Source organism: Gekko japonicus, unplaced genomic scaffold, assembly GCF_001447785.1.
Source record: "Gekko japonicus isolate JY-2015 unplaced genomic scaffold, Gekko_japonicus_V1.1 scaffold2536, whole genome shotgun sequence".
Lineage (NCBI taxonomy): Eukaryota > Metazoa > Chordata > Lepidosauria > Squamata > Gekkonidae > Gekko > Gekko japonicus.
Window position 1 is genome coordinate 161,570 of NW_015173752.1, and position 12,723 is coordinate 174,292.

The window sequence follows — 12,723 nt, forward strand, 5'->3', positions numbered from 1 at the left end:
TGAGCACCCCCCCATACACAACTGGAAGGAAGCCTTTGATCTTCCGCTTCACCCTGTTAAGAGCATAAGAGAAGCCATGTTGGATCAGACCAGTGGCCCATCCAGTCTACGCTTTATGTCACACAGTGGCCAAAACCCAGGTGTCATCAGGAGGTCCACCAATGGCTTTAAGAACACAAGAGAAGCCATGTTGGATCAGACCAATGGCCCATCCAGTCTACGCTCTATGTCACACAGTGGCCAGAACACAGGTGCCATCAGGAGGTCCACCAATGGCTTTAAGGACATAAGAAAAGCTATGTTGGATCAGGCCAGTGGCCCATCCGGTCCAACACTCTGTGTCACACAGTGGCCAAAACCCAGGTGGCCATCAGGAGGTCCACCAGCGGGGCGAGAGCACCAGAAGCCCCCCTCACACACTGTTGCGCCCCCAAGCACCACAAATACAGAGCATCACTGCCCCAGACAGTATTCCACCTATAACTTGTGGCTAATAGCCACTGATGAACCTCTGCCCCATATGTTGAAGCTGTCTGTGCTTATAGCTGCCACCACTTCCTGCAGCAGTGACTTCCACTCGTGAATGACTTGTTCCGTAGTTTTCCATTCTGAACTACTTTCAGTAGAATACTTCCAATATTGAGAAACCCGCAAGTGTATGTATGGGGGGGGTGTCATCAGACCAAAAAGGTTTCCTTGCTCGAAAGCCAAACGAGGGTTGCGGTGCTCATCTCCATTTCAAAGCCGAAGAGCCAGCGCTGTCCGAAGACGTTTCCGTGGTCGTGTGGCCGGCGTGACTAAACGCCAAGGCGCACGGAACGCTGTTACCTTCCCACCGAAGTGGTTCCTATTTATCTACTTGCAATTTCTTGCTTTCGAACTGCTAGGTTGGCAGACTAGAGCTGGGAAATATAGGTTCAAATCTCGATATTGCGGTGGCAGGTGACTTTGGCCCAGTCACTGTGTCTCAGCCTACCCTACCTCACAGGTCAAGACAGGCAGCCGTGTTAGTCTGTCTGTAACAGTAGAAACGAGCAAGAGAGTCCAGTAGCACCTTAAAAACAACGTTTGTGGCAGGGGAGGAGCTTTCATGAGGCACTGTTCACTTCTTCAGACTTCTTCAGAAGCAGTGTGCAGTGTGACTCAACGAAAGCTCTTGTCCTGCCACAGACTTTGTTAGTCTTTAAGGTGCTACTCTTGTTCTTTTCTACTACCCCACTGGGTTGCTGTGAGGGGGAAAATGGAGAAGAGGCCGATCCCGCACGTTTCTCTGAAGAGAGTGAGGATACAAATGGGCTTGACAGAGAGATAAAAGGAGGACAGCCCATTTACCTCAAGGTTTTTTTTGGGGGGGGGGGGCTGTTCAGGCCAGCAAATAGTTAATGTGACTGGATTCTTCTGTTACCCGACCTGTGCCTCCTTTGAACCAAAGCCGGCCAACTTTTCTTTCAACTTTTCAAGTCCCAAATGGCCACTCTCCCCCTCCGTACACACACGTTTCTGTCAGCAGTGGGTGGTTCTGAAAGGCCGTTCCCAAATCCTGGACTAGGAAGCTGGAGAAACCAGCCTGGTGTAGCGGCTAGGATCTGTGAGACCCAGGTTTGAATCCCCACTCTTCCCCAAAAGCTCCCTGGGTCCATACCCTCTCAGAAGTAGTGGTCTCAGAGCAGCTTCCAATCTCCTTTCCCTTCCCCTCCCCACAACAGACACCCTGTGAGGTAGGTGGGGCTGAGAGAGCTCTTTCGAGGTCTGCTCCTGAGAGAACCTACGCCAGGCATGGCAGCTGGCCTCTTTCCTGTCGCCCCGCCGACCTGGCCACGTTAATCCATGTAATGGTCACCTCCAGACTGGACTACTGTAACTCAACTCTGTGCTGGCCTGCCCTTGAGACTAACCCAGAAGCTCCAGCTGGTCCAGAATGCGGCAGTGTGAGTCCTGGCGGGAACGCCACAGACAGCACATGTACATCCTGTGCTGCACCAGCTACACTGGTTACTGGTGGAATACCCAGTCAGGTTCAAGGTCTTACTGTCAGGGGTCATTTCGTAGAAAAAGAGCTAGGGGAACTCATTAGCATAAGCCATTAGCATATGCCACACCCCGTGACATCACCGGAAGTGTGTCATAAGGTCACACCCCCTGACATCACCGGAAGTGTGTCATAAGGCCACACACCCCGCCCCCAACAGTCCCGGCCGCTGCCGGCCTTGCAGCTCCACTGCCGAGCCCCATGAGGGGCCCGGCGGTGGACCTGCAAGGCCGGCGGGAGTGCAAGGAAGCCCCGCGAAGGCCCTCCCTGGCCCCAGGCAGGCAGGGCTGGGGAGAGGCAGGGAGGAAGCAACTTACCCTCCCTCTTCTCCTGCCTCCTCCTGGCTGAATGAGGGCCGGAAGCGGGGTGGCCGGAAGCAGGGGGCGGGGCTTTGTCATGTGCCCCCCACCGTACCTCACTTGGGGGAACTGTGTTCCCCCACGTTCCCCCCTGAAATGACCTCTGCTTACTGTTGACTTTTAAGGCCTTCAGCGGTCAGGGCCCCACGTATCTTCAGGACCGCCTCCTCCAATACGTCCCCAAAGAGTGCTGAGATCAGCTGGTAACAACTTACTGGCGATCCCCGGACCTAGGGAGGTGCGGCTGTCCTCAGCTTGGGCCAGGGCCTTTTTGGTCCTGGCCCCGACCTGGTGGAACTCATTGCCGAACAACATCAAGGCCCTACGGGATCTTATACAATTGCCCAGAGCCCACTTGCAGGGTTGGGCGATTCAAAAATCTAATGAAATAAACAGCTCTGAGAGAACTGTGACTGACCCAAGGTCACACCAGCAGCTGCATGGGGAGGAGTGGGGAATCAAACCCAGTTCTCCCACATTAGAATCCGCGCTCCTAACCACTACACCAAACTGGCCCTCAGCTTAGTTGACCACAGGATTGTTGTTGAAGATAAAATGGAGGAAGGGGACAATGATGTTATTACAGAGAAGCAAGGTCAAAACACCTCAGTATATAAACGAACAATGCTTCCTCCCTCAGGCTGGATCCATGCCGTGTTGACCCCTGTGGACTGCCTCGCCTTCGGGGGCAACTTCCTGCACAGTCTCAACATTGAGATGCAGCTCAAGTGAGTTTGACTGAGAGAACTTCACTGTCCACAGTGGGAGCATCACAAGGTGCCACCAACGCCTTTTCTGGTGCCCACAAAGTATTTTTAGAAAGTGGGTGGGGCCTAGTGGGACTTTTGCTCAGCAAATCTTCTGGTTGGCCATTGCAAATTTGATTGGCTGTACAGATTGTTTAAAATGTTGCTTTGGCAGCAGCTGCCACCACAGCACAAGGCTCTTCACTTTGTGACTGAAGTTAAGCCACGGTGGCCATTTTGTGCCTGGCTTCCACCTCCTGTGGCAGCCATTTTGTGGCTGCGCCCATCACACCGTCAGAATTCCAAAGGTGCCCAGAGAGTCAAAAAGGCTTGGGGACTCCTGGTCTTAGGGGAACGGTTTGGAGAAGGCCCAAGGAAGGGAATGCAAATCGCAAAACCCAAGTGTGAAGCATAGAAACGTGTCTCTGGCATCCTGAAGATTGAGTCTAAAATGCTGTAGGCCTGTGGCCTTCTGTGGGAGAGTAGTGTGTGGTTTTGGGTGCAAAATTCCCAGAGAGTCTAAAAGGTTTGGGGACTCCTGGTCTTAGGGAAATGGTTTGGAGAAGTCCCCAGGGAGGGAATGCAAATCGCAAAACCCAAGTGTGAAGCATAGAAATGGGTCTCTGGCATCCTGAAGATTGAGTCTAAAATGCTGTAGGCCTGTGGCCTTCTGTGGGAGAGTAGTGTGTGGTTTTGGGTGCAAAATGAAGCTTCTTGAGAAGTTCCAAGATTCTAGCCCTCTTGGTTGTGAAGGTGCGCTAGGAAAGCATGTAGACCCTCTTGCCTGGTGATATCTGAAAAAACAGAGGAGTGAAAGGGTCAGGTTTTCAGTGGTCAGACACCATTCAGTGGCCTCTGCCTAATAATAAGTAAATAATTAAATGCTGGCTGGTGTTTAACTGCTGTTTGTACGTCTTTATATGTATTTTAACTCTTTGTAATTTGTTTCAGTGATATGCATTTGGGTGTGAGGTGGATTTTAACGGTTTTAAAATGTGTGATTTTTATCCTGTATGTGTTAAACAGCCAGGGGCTTTGAGGCAAAAGGGGATCCTTTATTTATTGATTGATTTGATTTTTACGCTGCCCTCCCCACCGAAGCAGGCTCAGGATGGCTTTACTTTAAATAAAACAGCTGTATTCTCTTAAACATAGATAAGAATTTATTTAGAAGTCAAAAGGCATAAGTTTCTGGAGGGTTCACAAACGTAATGGTTTCAGATAGGTACAGTTCTTCTTTCTCTACAGTTCCTCAAATAGGCATGGCCACAAAGACTGATTTTCCTCACAGACAGCCTGACTTGGGTCTCTTCAGCCCTTTTTTTTCTCTTCCCCCCCCCCAACCCACCCCCAGGGCCTATGAGATTGAAAAACGCCTCAGCACGGCTGACTTCTTCAAGTTCCCCAACTTTGAAACCATCTGCTGGTATGTCGGCAAACATCTTCTGGACATCTTCCGAGGTGGGTTTCGTGTCCACTCGTCGTCAGTGTCTGTTGTTGGATAGGAGAGTTACCCCCCCACTGAGGCTCTCTGTCCCCCTGCCCTTTCCTCAACAGGTCTTCGGGAGAACCGCAGGCACCCCGCCGCATACTTGGTTCACGGAGCCAAAGCCCTGAACACAGCCTTCCGCTCCTGGACCAAGAAAGAGGTAACCGGGTGGAGAAACTTCACAGCCTGCATCTCTTCTCGGTCTCTAAGGTGCTGCTGGACTCTACTGCAGACCAACACGGCTACCCTCCGAAACTGTCTCCCTGCATATAGAAAGCTAAGAAGTCAGGAAGACAGTGTGGACAGTATGGCATAGTGATTAGTGTCAGGCTATGATCTGGGAGACCTGGGTTCGAATCCCCGCTCTACCGCAGAAGCTCACCGGGTGGCTGCGAGCTACTTGCTCGCACACAGCCTTGCCTACCCTCGTGGGGGGTAACCTACGTCAGAGGAGAAGAGAGTGCTGTTAAAATCTGCTTTGCGTCCCCAGGAGGGGATAAAAATGGGGTATAAATGTCTAGACAGACAAATGCTGACAGGACCCCTGTGGTAAATTTTTCTTTAAACATTTGCACGGAAGACAAATCATGCTGAAGCGGTATTGTGCAGGTGTTCTGCTTCTTTGAGTATTAGGCCCGGAGTCCGGGTATTTTGTCGAGGGGGGGAGGACCCCGCAGCAACCCAGTTTTTGTCTTCCCAGGCCCTGGCTGAGCACGAAGAAGAAATCCCGGGCACCGTTCGTCCAGCTCAGCTCATCAGAGATCTGGCCAAGGAGATCCGACTGGTGGAAGTGAGTGCGTAGAGGGCGGGGACCAGTCCTGACGGCGTAGCTGTCAATGCGTCGAAGGCAGCAGCACTAAAGGGGGCGGGGCTTCTGGGGAGAGAATCAGCGGGGGCCGGTCAGGAGTTTCTCAAAGCGTGGTCCGTCAGCCTTCCCCCATTCAAGATGAGAATTGCCCGGCCCTTTCCGAGTGCAGGGGAGCATCAGGACATATTGATAGTTTATGGATAGTCCCAAGCAGTGTTCCCTCTTAAGCTGAGTCAGTGTGAGCCAGCTCAGTCTTTTAGCCTCCGGCTCACACATTTTTGCCTTCGCTAGGAAGGGATGGCTCCAGAGCAAACTAATTGATGCAGGAGCCAAATCGCTCGCTCACAGCTTTCATGCCAGTAGTTCACAAAGTAGAATTCTTGCTTGCAAGACTCCACAGCTTAGAGGGAGCATTGGAGGAAACCAGACGGGTCCACTGCAGCTTCCCTCGCCAGGCTGTTAGTGCTCTTTAACAGGGCACTAACTTCCTGGCATTGGTCACTGGCAACGTCTGGGTGAGCCTCGCGCAGAATATCTTCCCCTTACGAGATTGCCACTCACAACCGAGGGAAACTTTCTGTACGAGCTGATCTCTTATGCGAGTTTTCTGCCAGCTTGCCGTATGAAACAGCAGGCCTGAGCTGTCACAAGTAAGCCCATCGCAACACTGATTTGCTCACAAGGGCCCCAGCCGGCCTCCTAAACCAGTCAGTAGGTTTGTGTGCCTTCAGCTTTGGACCAAGAGACGAGCCGGGACGCTTCCTTTCCTCCTTGTGGCTGGAAGGCCAGCACACTTCCTTGCAAGTAAGCTTCACTCGATGTACGTTGTGGGCACTCAGCACGGCATAACGTCCAGAAGAGGGGTCAGGGCAGGCCTGTAGCTACGGTGGGGCTTTTGGGGGCTCTGCCGCCTTCTTAAAGGCACAGCCCCACGAGGATTTCTCCTGCAAATGCTTTTTTCAATCATTTTAAAATCGTTAAAGGCGTGCGCTCCTGTAAGCAGAGTGGGGTAGTGTAGTTGACTCCGCACTGAGCCAAGGGGGTTGGAGTAGGTGACCTCTAGGATACCTTCTAACTCTGTGTCCAGAAACTGGTCTCCTTTCAGAGAGTTTTTCTGGCCAAGTGTGAGCTTCCTTGACTACAGAAGCCATCACCCCCACCTGCCGACTTGTGATCAGAACTGTTGCGTAGGCTGGCGGAAGTGATTAACTTGCAGCAGCTGAGAACTGTCATCCAAAGTGGTTGACAGCTTGCAGTTTAGAGATCTGTCCTGGTCACAGCTTTCTGTTGGCCTAAATGGCTTTTCTTTGTGCACTGAGAACTTCGGCCCCACCAGGAAAATAATTTGCCCCACAAGCCACAAGATCCTGGCTACAGGCCTGGATCAGGGAAGTTCAGATTTCACCCGGTCTGTAAAGGGGATGGCCCTTAAGCAGGCCGGTCTAGGGGTCATTATGGCGGTTTGTTGCTTTTGTTCCTTGCCTAGTAGTTGCAGAGGCTGCAGGATCGAGTCTCTGGTGTGCACAGAGCAGCCACGGCAGAAACCATAGCCTGGCTGTTTATACCACACCACAAAGAAAAAAATTCCCCGGCACCCCGCAGAGAAGCAGAGGGGCCTGCAGGCTTCACCTCTCTGTCTCAGGGACGCCGGACAGCTTTTGTGCGGAACGCTCAGCCGAAATGTCTCTTTTTCATTATTCACGCCTTGGGGGACAACATTGCAAAATCCGATCCCCGATCCTCCTATTAAATGATCTCAGATTGGCGGGGAAGACCTTTGTCAGTAAGACCCTGAACTAGAAGGGCTGGAGGTCTGACTCGGGACTGGGCGGCTTCAGGGGGTCATAGAGCAGGAAGCAAGTCAGGGGTCCGGAGCCAGTTTGGTGTGGTGGTTAAGTGCGCGGACTCTAATCTGGGAGAACCGGATTTGATTCCCCACTCCTCCACTCGCAGCTGCTGGATGACCTTGGGCAAGACGTAGTTCTGACAAGAGCTGTCCTTGAAAGAGCTCTCTCAGCCCCGCCTACCTCACAGGGTGCCTGTTGTGGGGAGGGGAAGGGATAGGAGTTTGTCCACGTGACGGGCGGGGTATAAATCCAATCTCTTCCTCCTCCTCGTCCTCTTCTTCTTCTTCCCCAGCCAAAGGGTGCTGCTCTAGGGAGGCCTGCCTGCCACTCACTTTGAGAACCAGAACAGGGAACGGGGCTTTTGTCCTCCTGTGTGGGTGGAACAGCCAAGTCGAGGGGGGGGGTGGGACTGCTGTCGCCCTTGCCGCCACGGCCCCTAGTGATGTTTGCAGCAGCATGTGAAGGGGCACGAGGGCCGATTCCTTTGCGTGGCACCGTTGCTCACACTGTCCCAGGACATGTTCCAGCAGAACATCGGGAAGACAGGCACCCCGTTCGGCCTGCAGAGGGGCACGCAGCCCGGCGCCACCGCCAAGAAGGGAGACCAGAGCCCCAAGGAGTCGGGGAGGAAAGGCAGCCGGCGGGACGTGGCCACGGTCAAAGCCCTGGAGCTGGAGCTGCTGAACAAATACACGCGGCAGGCCCTGAAGGGCGTGGAGAGCCCCAGCCAAGAGGAGGTGAGGCACCTTCGGCGGCCATGCAGACTAGGATGTGTGGGGGGGGGGGGGGCAGCGCCTCTCTGTAGCCGTCTTCGGCTGCTTGGCTCCTGCACAGACCTCTTTGGGTCGCTCTTTCCCGGCTCCCTGGGAATAACATGCCTCCCTCTCTTTCCACTGCCGGAGATGCCATCATAGATTATTCTTTAATCATTCAGTCAAAATTTGCTCCCCAGTACGAAAACATAAAGGGAGATAATTTAAGAGCGGCATACCTGGTAAATATTCCCGCGTACAAGTTTAGAACAGCATCTGCAGCATCACGCCTCCAGACTACACCAACAGAATTACTCCTGGGACGATACTTAAAAATACCCCAGGAACAACGTATTTGTATCTGTAAAAACATATATGTGGAGGATCTTTTTCATTATGTCACGGTCTGCCCATCGGACTGGGAACCGAGATGTCAATTCCTGACTGCAATAATAGATCGATTGCAAAAAATTTCTGACACCAATAAATTAATATTTCTGCTGTCGGACGTAGACCCTATTGGGCGTTGTAAATAAGAAGCGGGAGACTGACCAGTTATAAAGGTGCACAGAGAGTTTATATAGTTATAAAGGTGAATATATACAGAGATATTTACAGGCTATCGTACAGCATGTCGTGCCTTAGTCTATGAGAACTAAATCCCTTCCATCTTACTAAACTGATAGCTATTATGCTAAACCCCAGCCAATCTCTAACAGGGTGATGCAATCACTAACTCTAACAAGCCCTGAAAGAGTAACACCTGCTAGGAAACACCTGGCTGTAATTATATGATTACTAGCATGACAGCTAGTTCTGACAAAAAGATCAAACTGATCTATAGTAACTGCTTGCTACCACTCTGACATATGACATATATCTCAATAGACCCTACAGTTTCCTAAAGGGTAGCAATTCTTCGCCTTAGCGGCTAGTAAAATCAGGGCCAAGAACATAGGGAAATGAAATTAAACTGTAAAACGGCAATGTCGGAGGCTGTGTTCTGTGTTTCTGGAGATGGGTATCTATAGGTAAGATTTTAGGTAATTTAAATACTGAATGTGCAGATTTTTAGAGGTGGTTAGATTTTAAATCTAATTCAAATTCCAGTGCTGTGAGTTGTCTAATTTTTATATTGTTTTAAATTGTAATGGGCCAGTGGCTACGCAATACATTTTACTCCTCCTCCTCGTTCCACTGCAGTTTGATTTGCCAAGTTCCAGCCTGGAAGACACAGAAGGGGAACCGGACCTGACGGAGGAGGAGCCGTCCTTGGTGGTGGCTAACGGCCGGGGCAGCAGGTGAGTTGTGTCTGAGCACGCAGGCCGCTTTGCAAGGGCGGAGGATAGACGGGTTGAACAGAGGGTGGAGCTGTACTGCAGCAGCACCTCTGGCTTTCCAGCGCTGCAGACACCAGCAGGCACCCTTGGCCCTTGGATTGTCTGTCTCACATTCACACGTGTGCCGCCTTTGCTTCCAAATGGGCATCCAATGACGCTGATGGGCAGTCGGTTCAGGATGGACCACAGGACATACTCCTCTACACGGAGGCAGTGCTCCCTCTAAGGAGTGGAGTCCTATGAGCAAAAATTCTACTTTCTGAGCTACCGGCATGAAAGTTGTGAGCAGGCAGGTGATTTGGCTACGGCATAAATTAGTTTGCTCTGGACTGGAGCCCTCCTTCCTGAGCTAAGACAAAGACGTGTGAGCCAGAGGGTTAAAAATTGTGAGCTGGCTCACGCTAATTCATCTTATCGGACAATGAAAAGTCGGTTTTCCTCTTGTTCGATATGTATCCCCTGGTTACTCGCAAGGTAGCGCTTTTTGCGCTTGCAGCCAGAAAAGTTAGATCCGAGGTTGTTTCTAGTATTGTCTTACATAGACCTACAAACCTGGTAGCATAGCTTCTATGATTTTAAAACTTTTGACTGTTTTATTTGTGGAAATGTTATATAGTCTTATTCTGAAGGCTTTGTTTTTAGAATGGTACTTTTGAATCTTAAATTTATATTGCGCATTTATATTTTACATTGTTACGGCCAACGGCCATATACAATAAACTTACGAATTCTGCTTAGAGGGAACGCTGCACGGCGGGGTGATTAAAAGGGGGGCCTTTGCTGCCGGAGGATGTCGTGACGGCCAGAGGAATAAATGGTTTTAAAAGGGGATTAGATTCCTGGGGGATTACGTCTATCAATGGCTACTAGCTGTGGTGACTGAGGGGAACCTCCACATTCAGAGGCACTAATCCTCTGGATCCCAAAGCCAGGAGGCAACATCAGGGGAAGGCCTCGGCCTCTCTCCCCTGCTGTTGGCCCTCCAGGGGAACTGGCTGGCCCCTGTGTGAGGCAGGAGGCTGGACTAGGTGGACCTTCACTGGTCTGATCCAGCAGGGCTCTTTGGATGTTCTTCTGATGTAAGCACTCAGTGCGCCTCCTGTCCCCTGTCTGTCTGTAGGGAGGTCACTTGCAGGCGGCTGCCATCGTAGACACGGGGGCTCCATTTCGACTCCCCCCCCCCCCCCCCCCGGGAGCTGAGCCCTGTCCCAGATTCCTCATAAGCCTGCCTTTGTGACACATACCCTTTGCAAACACGCAGGGGTGGCTTTCATTTACGCACGTGGGTATCTGCGTAGGCCCCCTTTCCGGGGACTTCACCCTTCGTGGGACGCTGCTCGATCCGGATCTTCTCTCCGCAGGAAGGTCAAGGCTTCTGAGCGGGCCCGGAGCCGTAAAGGCGCGCGAGCCCCGCCCAGCCCGTCTGACGCCGAGGCCCTGGACATCGACTCCGAAGAAGACCTGCAGATTGACGAGACGCCGCGCCGGGAAAGGCGGAGCCTGGTGCTGCGCAAGAGACTGCCCAGTACGTGGCCTCCCTTCTCCTGGGACTAGACCCACCTCTGACTGCTGCGTCTTTCCCGGGTTGGGCAAATACATGCCGGTGTATCCATTCCTCTTCTCTCCCTCCTCCCTCTTCCTCCTCCCTCTCCTCCTCCTCTTTCTCTCTTCTCCTTCTCCTTCTCTTTGTTATCCCTGTTGGTTATCTACCAGTTCAACTCTGTTCTTTCTTCAGAACTCGACCTTTTGGCCAAAGCCTTTCTCAGATCACCGAAGCCAGAGCTGTAAGCCCACAGTCAGTCACGTGTGGTATCCTCTCTAAATTGTTAAAACATGATGTTTCATGGATTTGGGGTAATCCTAATAAACCAGGAGGGGGGAAGGAGCTCATTCCTCCCACAGAATGCAAAGAGCCAGTTTGGTGTGGTGGTTAGGAGCACGGGCTCTAAACTGGGAGCACTGGGTGTGATTCCCCACTCAGCCTCCACATAGGCAGCTGCTGGCCTGACCTCAGGCCAGTCATAAGGTCTTTCAGAGCTGTTCTCTCAAGAGCAGTCCTCGAAAGAGCTCTCAGCCCCATGTGCCTCGCAGGGTGTCCGTTGTGATCGCTCTGAGACTCCGAGTGAAGGGTGGGGTAGAAATCCAATTTCTTCTTCCCCTTCCTCCTCTTCTTCCTCCTCTTCCTCCTCCTCCTCTTCTTCTTCTTCCTCTTCTTCTTCCACTTCCTCTTCCTCCTCTTCTTCCACTTCCTTTTCCTCCTCTTCCTCTTCTTCCTCCTCCTCCTCCTCCTCTTCCTCTTCTTCCTCCTCCTCCTCCTCCTCCTGCCACATGGTGCTTCCATCCTCCAGTCTCTGCTTCCCAAGTTCTGTCCTGCCCTTTCACTTTTGTCACCTGCGTATCTCTACTGGGGGCTGTGTGTTTTCCCACCTGACCTTTGGCCGTTACCAGCAAGTGCCGCCAGTCCGCCGCAGACACAGTTGTAGTCATTTGCATCTGAAGCTTGTTCCTGGCGCAGGTGGCTTCCCAGCCCAACTTTGGCAGCTGGTCCTTATACCTGCTGAGCCCTGGGAAGTTCCCGAGGGGGGGGGGGCTCAGTTCCTAATCGGCTCATTCAGGATTCCAGCCCAGTCTTCTTTGTTACTTCTCATGGTCTAGTGCCCTTAAAAAGAAGAAGAGATGGGATTTATACCCCGCCCTTCACTCGGAGTCTCAGAGCGGCTTACAAATTTCCTTTCCCTTTCCCTCCCCACAACAGACACCCTGTGAGGTAGGTGGGGCTGAGAGAGCTCTGGCAGAAACTGCTCTTTTGCAAGAACAGCTCTTATCAGAACTACGGCTTGCCCACGGTCATCCAGCAGCTGCGAGTGGAGGAGTGGGGACTCAAACCCCGTCCTCCCAGATGAGAGTCCACGCACTTAACCACCACACCAAACTCATGAACTATTCCCTCAGCATCCAACAATGAAACCAACCTTGCGCTCGCTCTCTCTCTCTTTTTAAATTCTTGATTCCAGAATTTCCCCGGAAGTTGCCACGAGCCAAACCCTGTTCTGACCCGAACCGAGTGCGGGAGCCTGGGGAAGTGGACTTCGACATTGAGGTCAGTGGGGGGGGGGCAGCAGAGGGGAGGAGTTAGATGGGAGTTCAGGCCGGCCTGGGTTTAGTTCAGGAGCCACTGGAGTGCCTGAGATTAGGCTGTGGAATGGCTCGAGTTCTAATACAGGGGAAATCTGGGCTCCAGGAGGTTTCTTTGGGAGGGTGTTTTTTTGGGGGGGGGGTGTTTGTGTGTGTGTGTGGGGGTGTGCATTGATGTGCCTGTGCCTGGAAGCCACGGAAGCCTCGCAGGGGGGGCC

The 12,723-nt window shown here is 52.2% G+C and overlaps 1 protein-coding gene across 1 annotated transcript in view; it reads left to right on the plus strand.

Moving 5' to 3' along the window:
* The window catches only part of PHF8 (PHD finger protein 8), a 48,891-nt gene that overhangs the window by 24,486 nt on the left and 11,682 nt on the right, over positions 1 to 12,723 (plus strand). The window contains exons 8-15 of the mRNA XM_015423488.1: positions 2,999 to 3,116; positions 4,489 to 4,595; positions 4,692 to 4,783; positions 5,324 to 5,413; positions 7,794 to 8,015; positions 9,234 to 9,331; positions 10,732 to 10,895; positions 12,385 to 12,470. Of these exons, the coding sequence (XP_015278974.1) occupies positions 2,999 to 3,116; positions 4,489 to 4,595; positions 4,692 to 4,783; positions 5,324 to 5,413; positions 7,794 to 8,015; positions 9,234 to 9,331; positions 10,732 to 10,895; positions 12,385 to 12,470 (977 nt within the window). The remainder of the gene's footprint in view (positions 1 to 2,998; positions 3,117 to 4,488; positions 4,596 to 4,691; positions 4,784 to 5,323; positions 5,414 to 7,793; positions 8,016 to 9,233; positions 9,332 to 10,731; positions 10,896 to 12,384; positions 12,471 to 12,723) is intronic.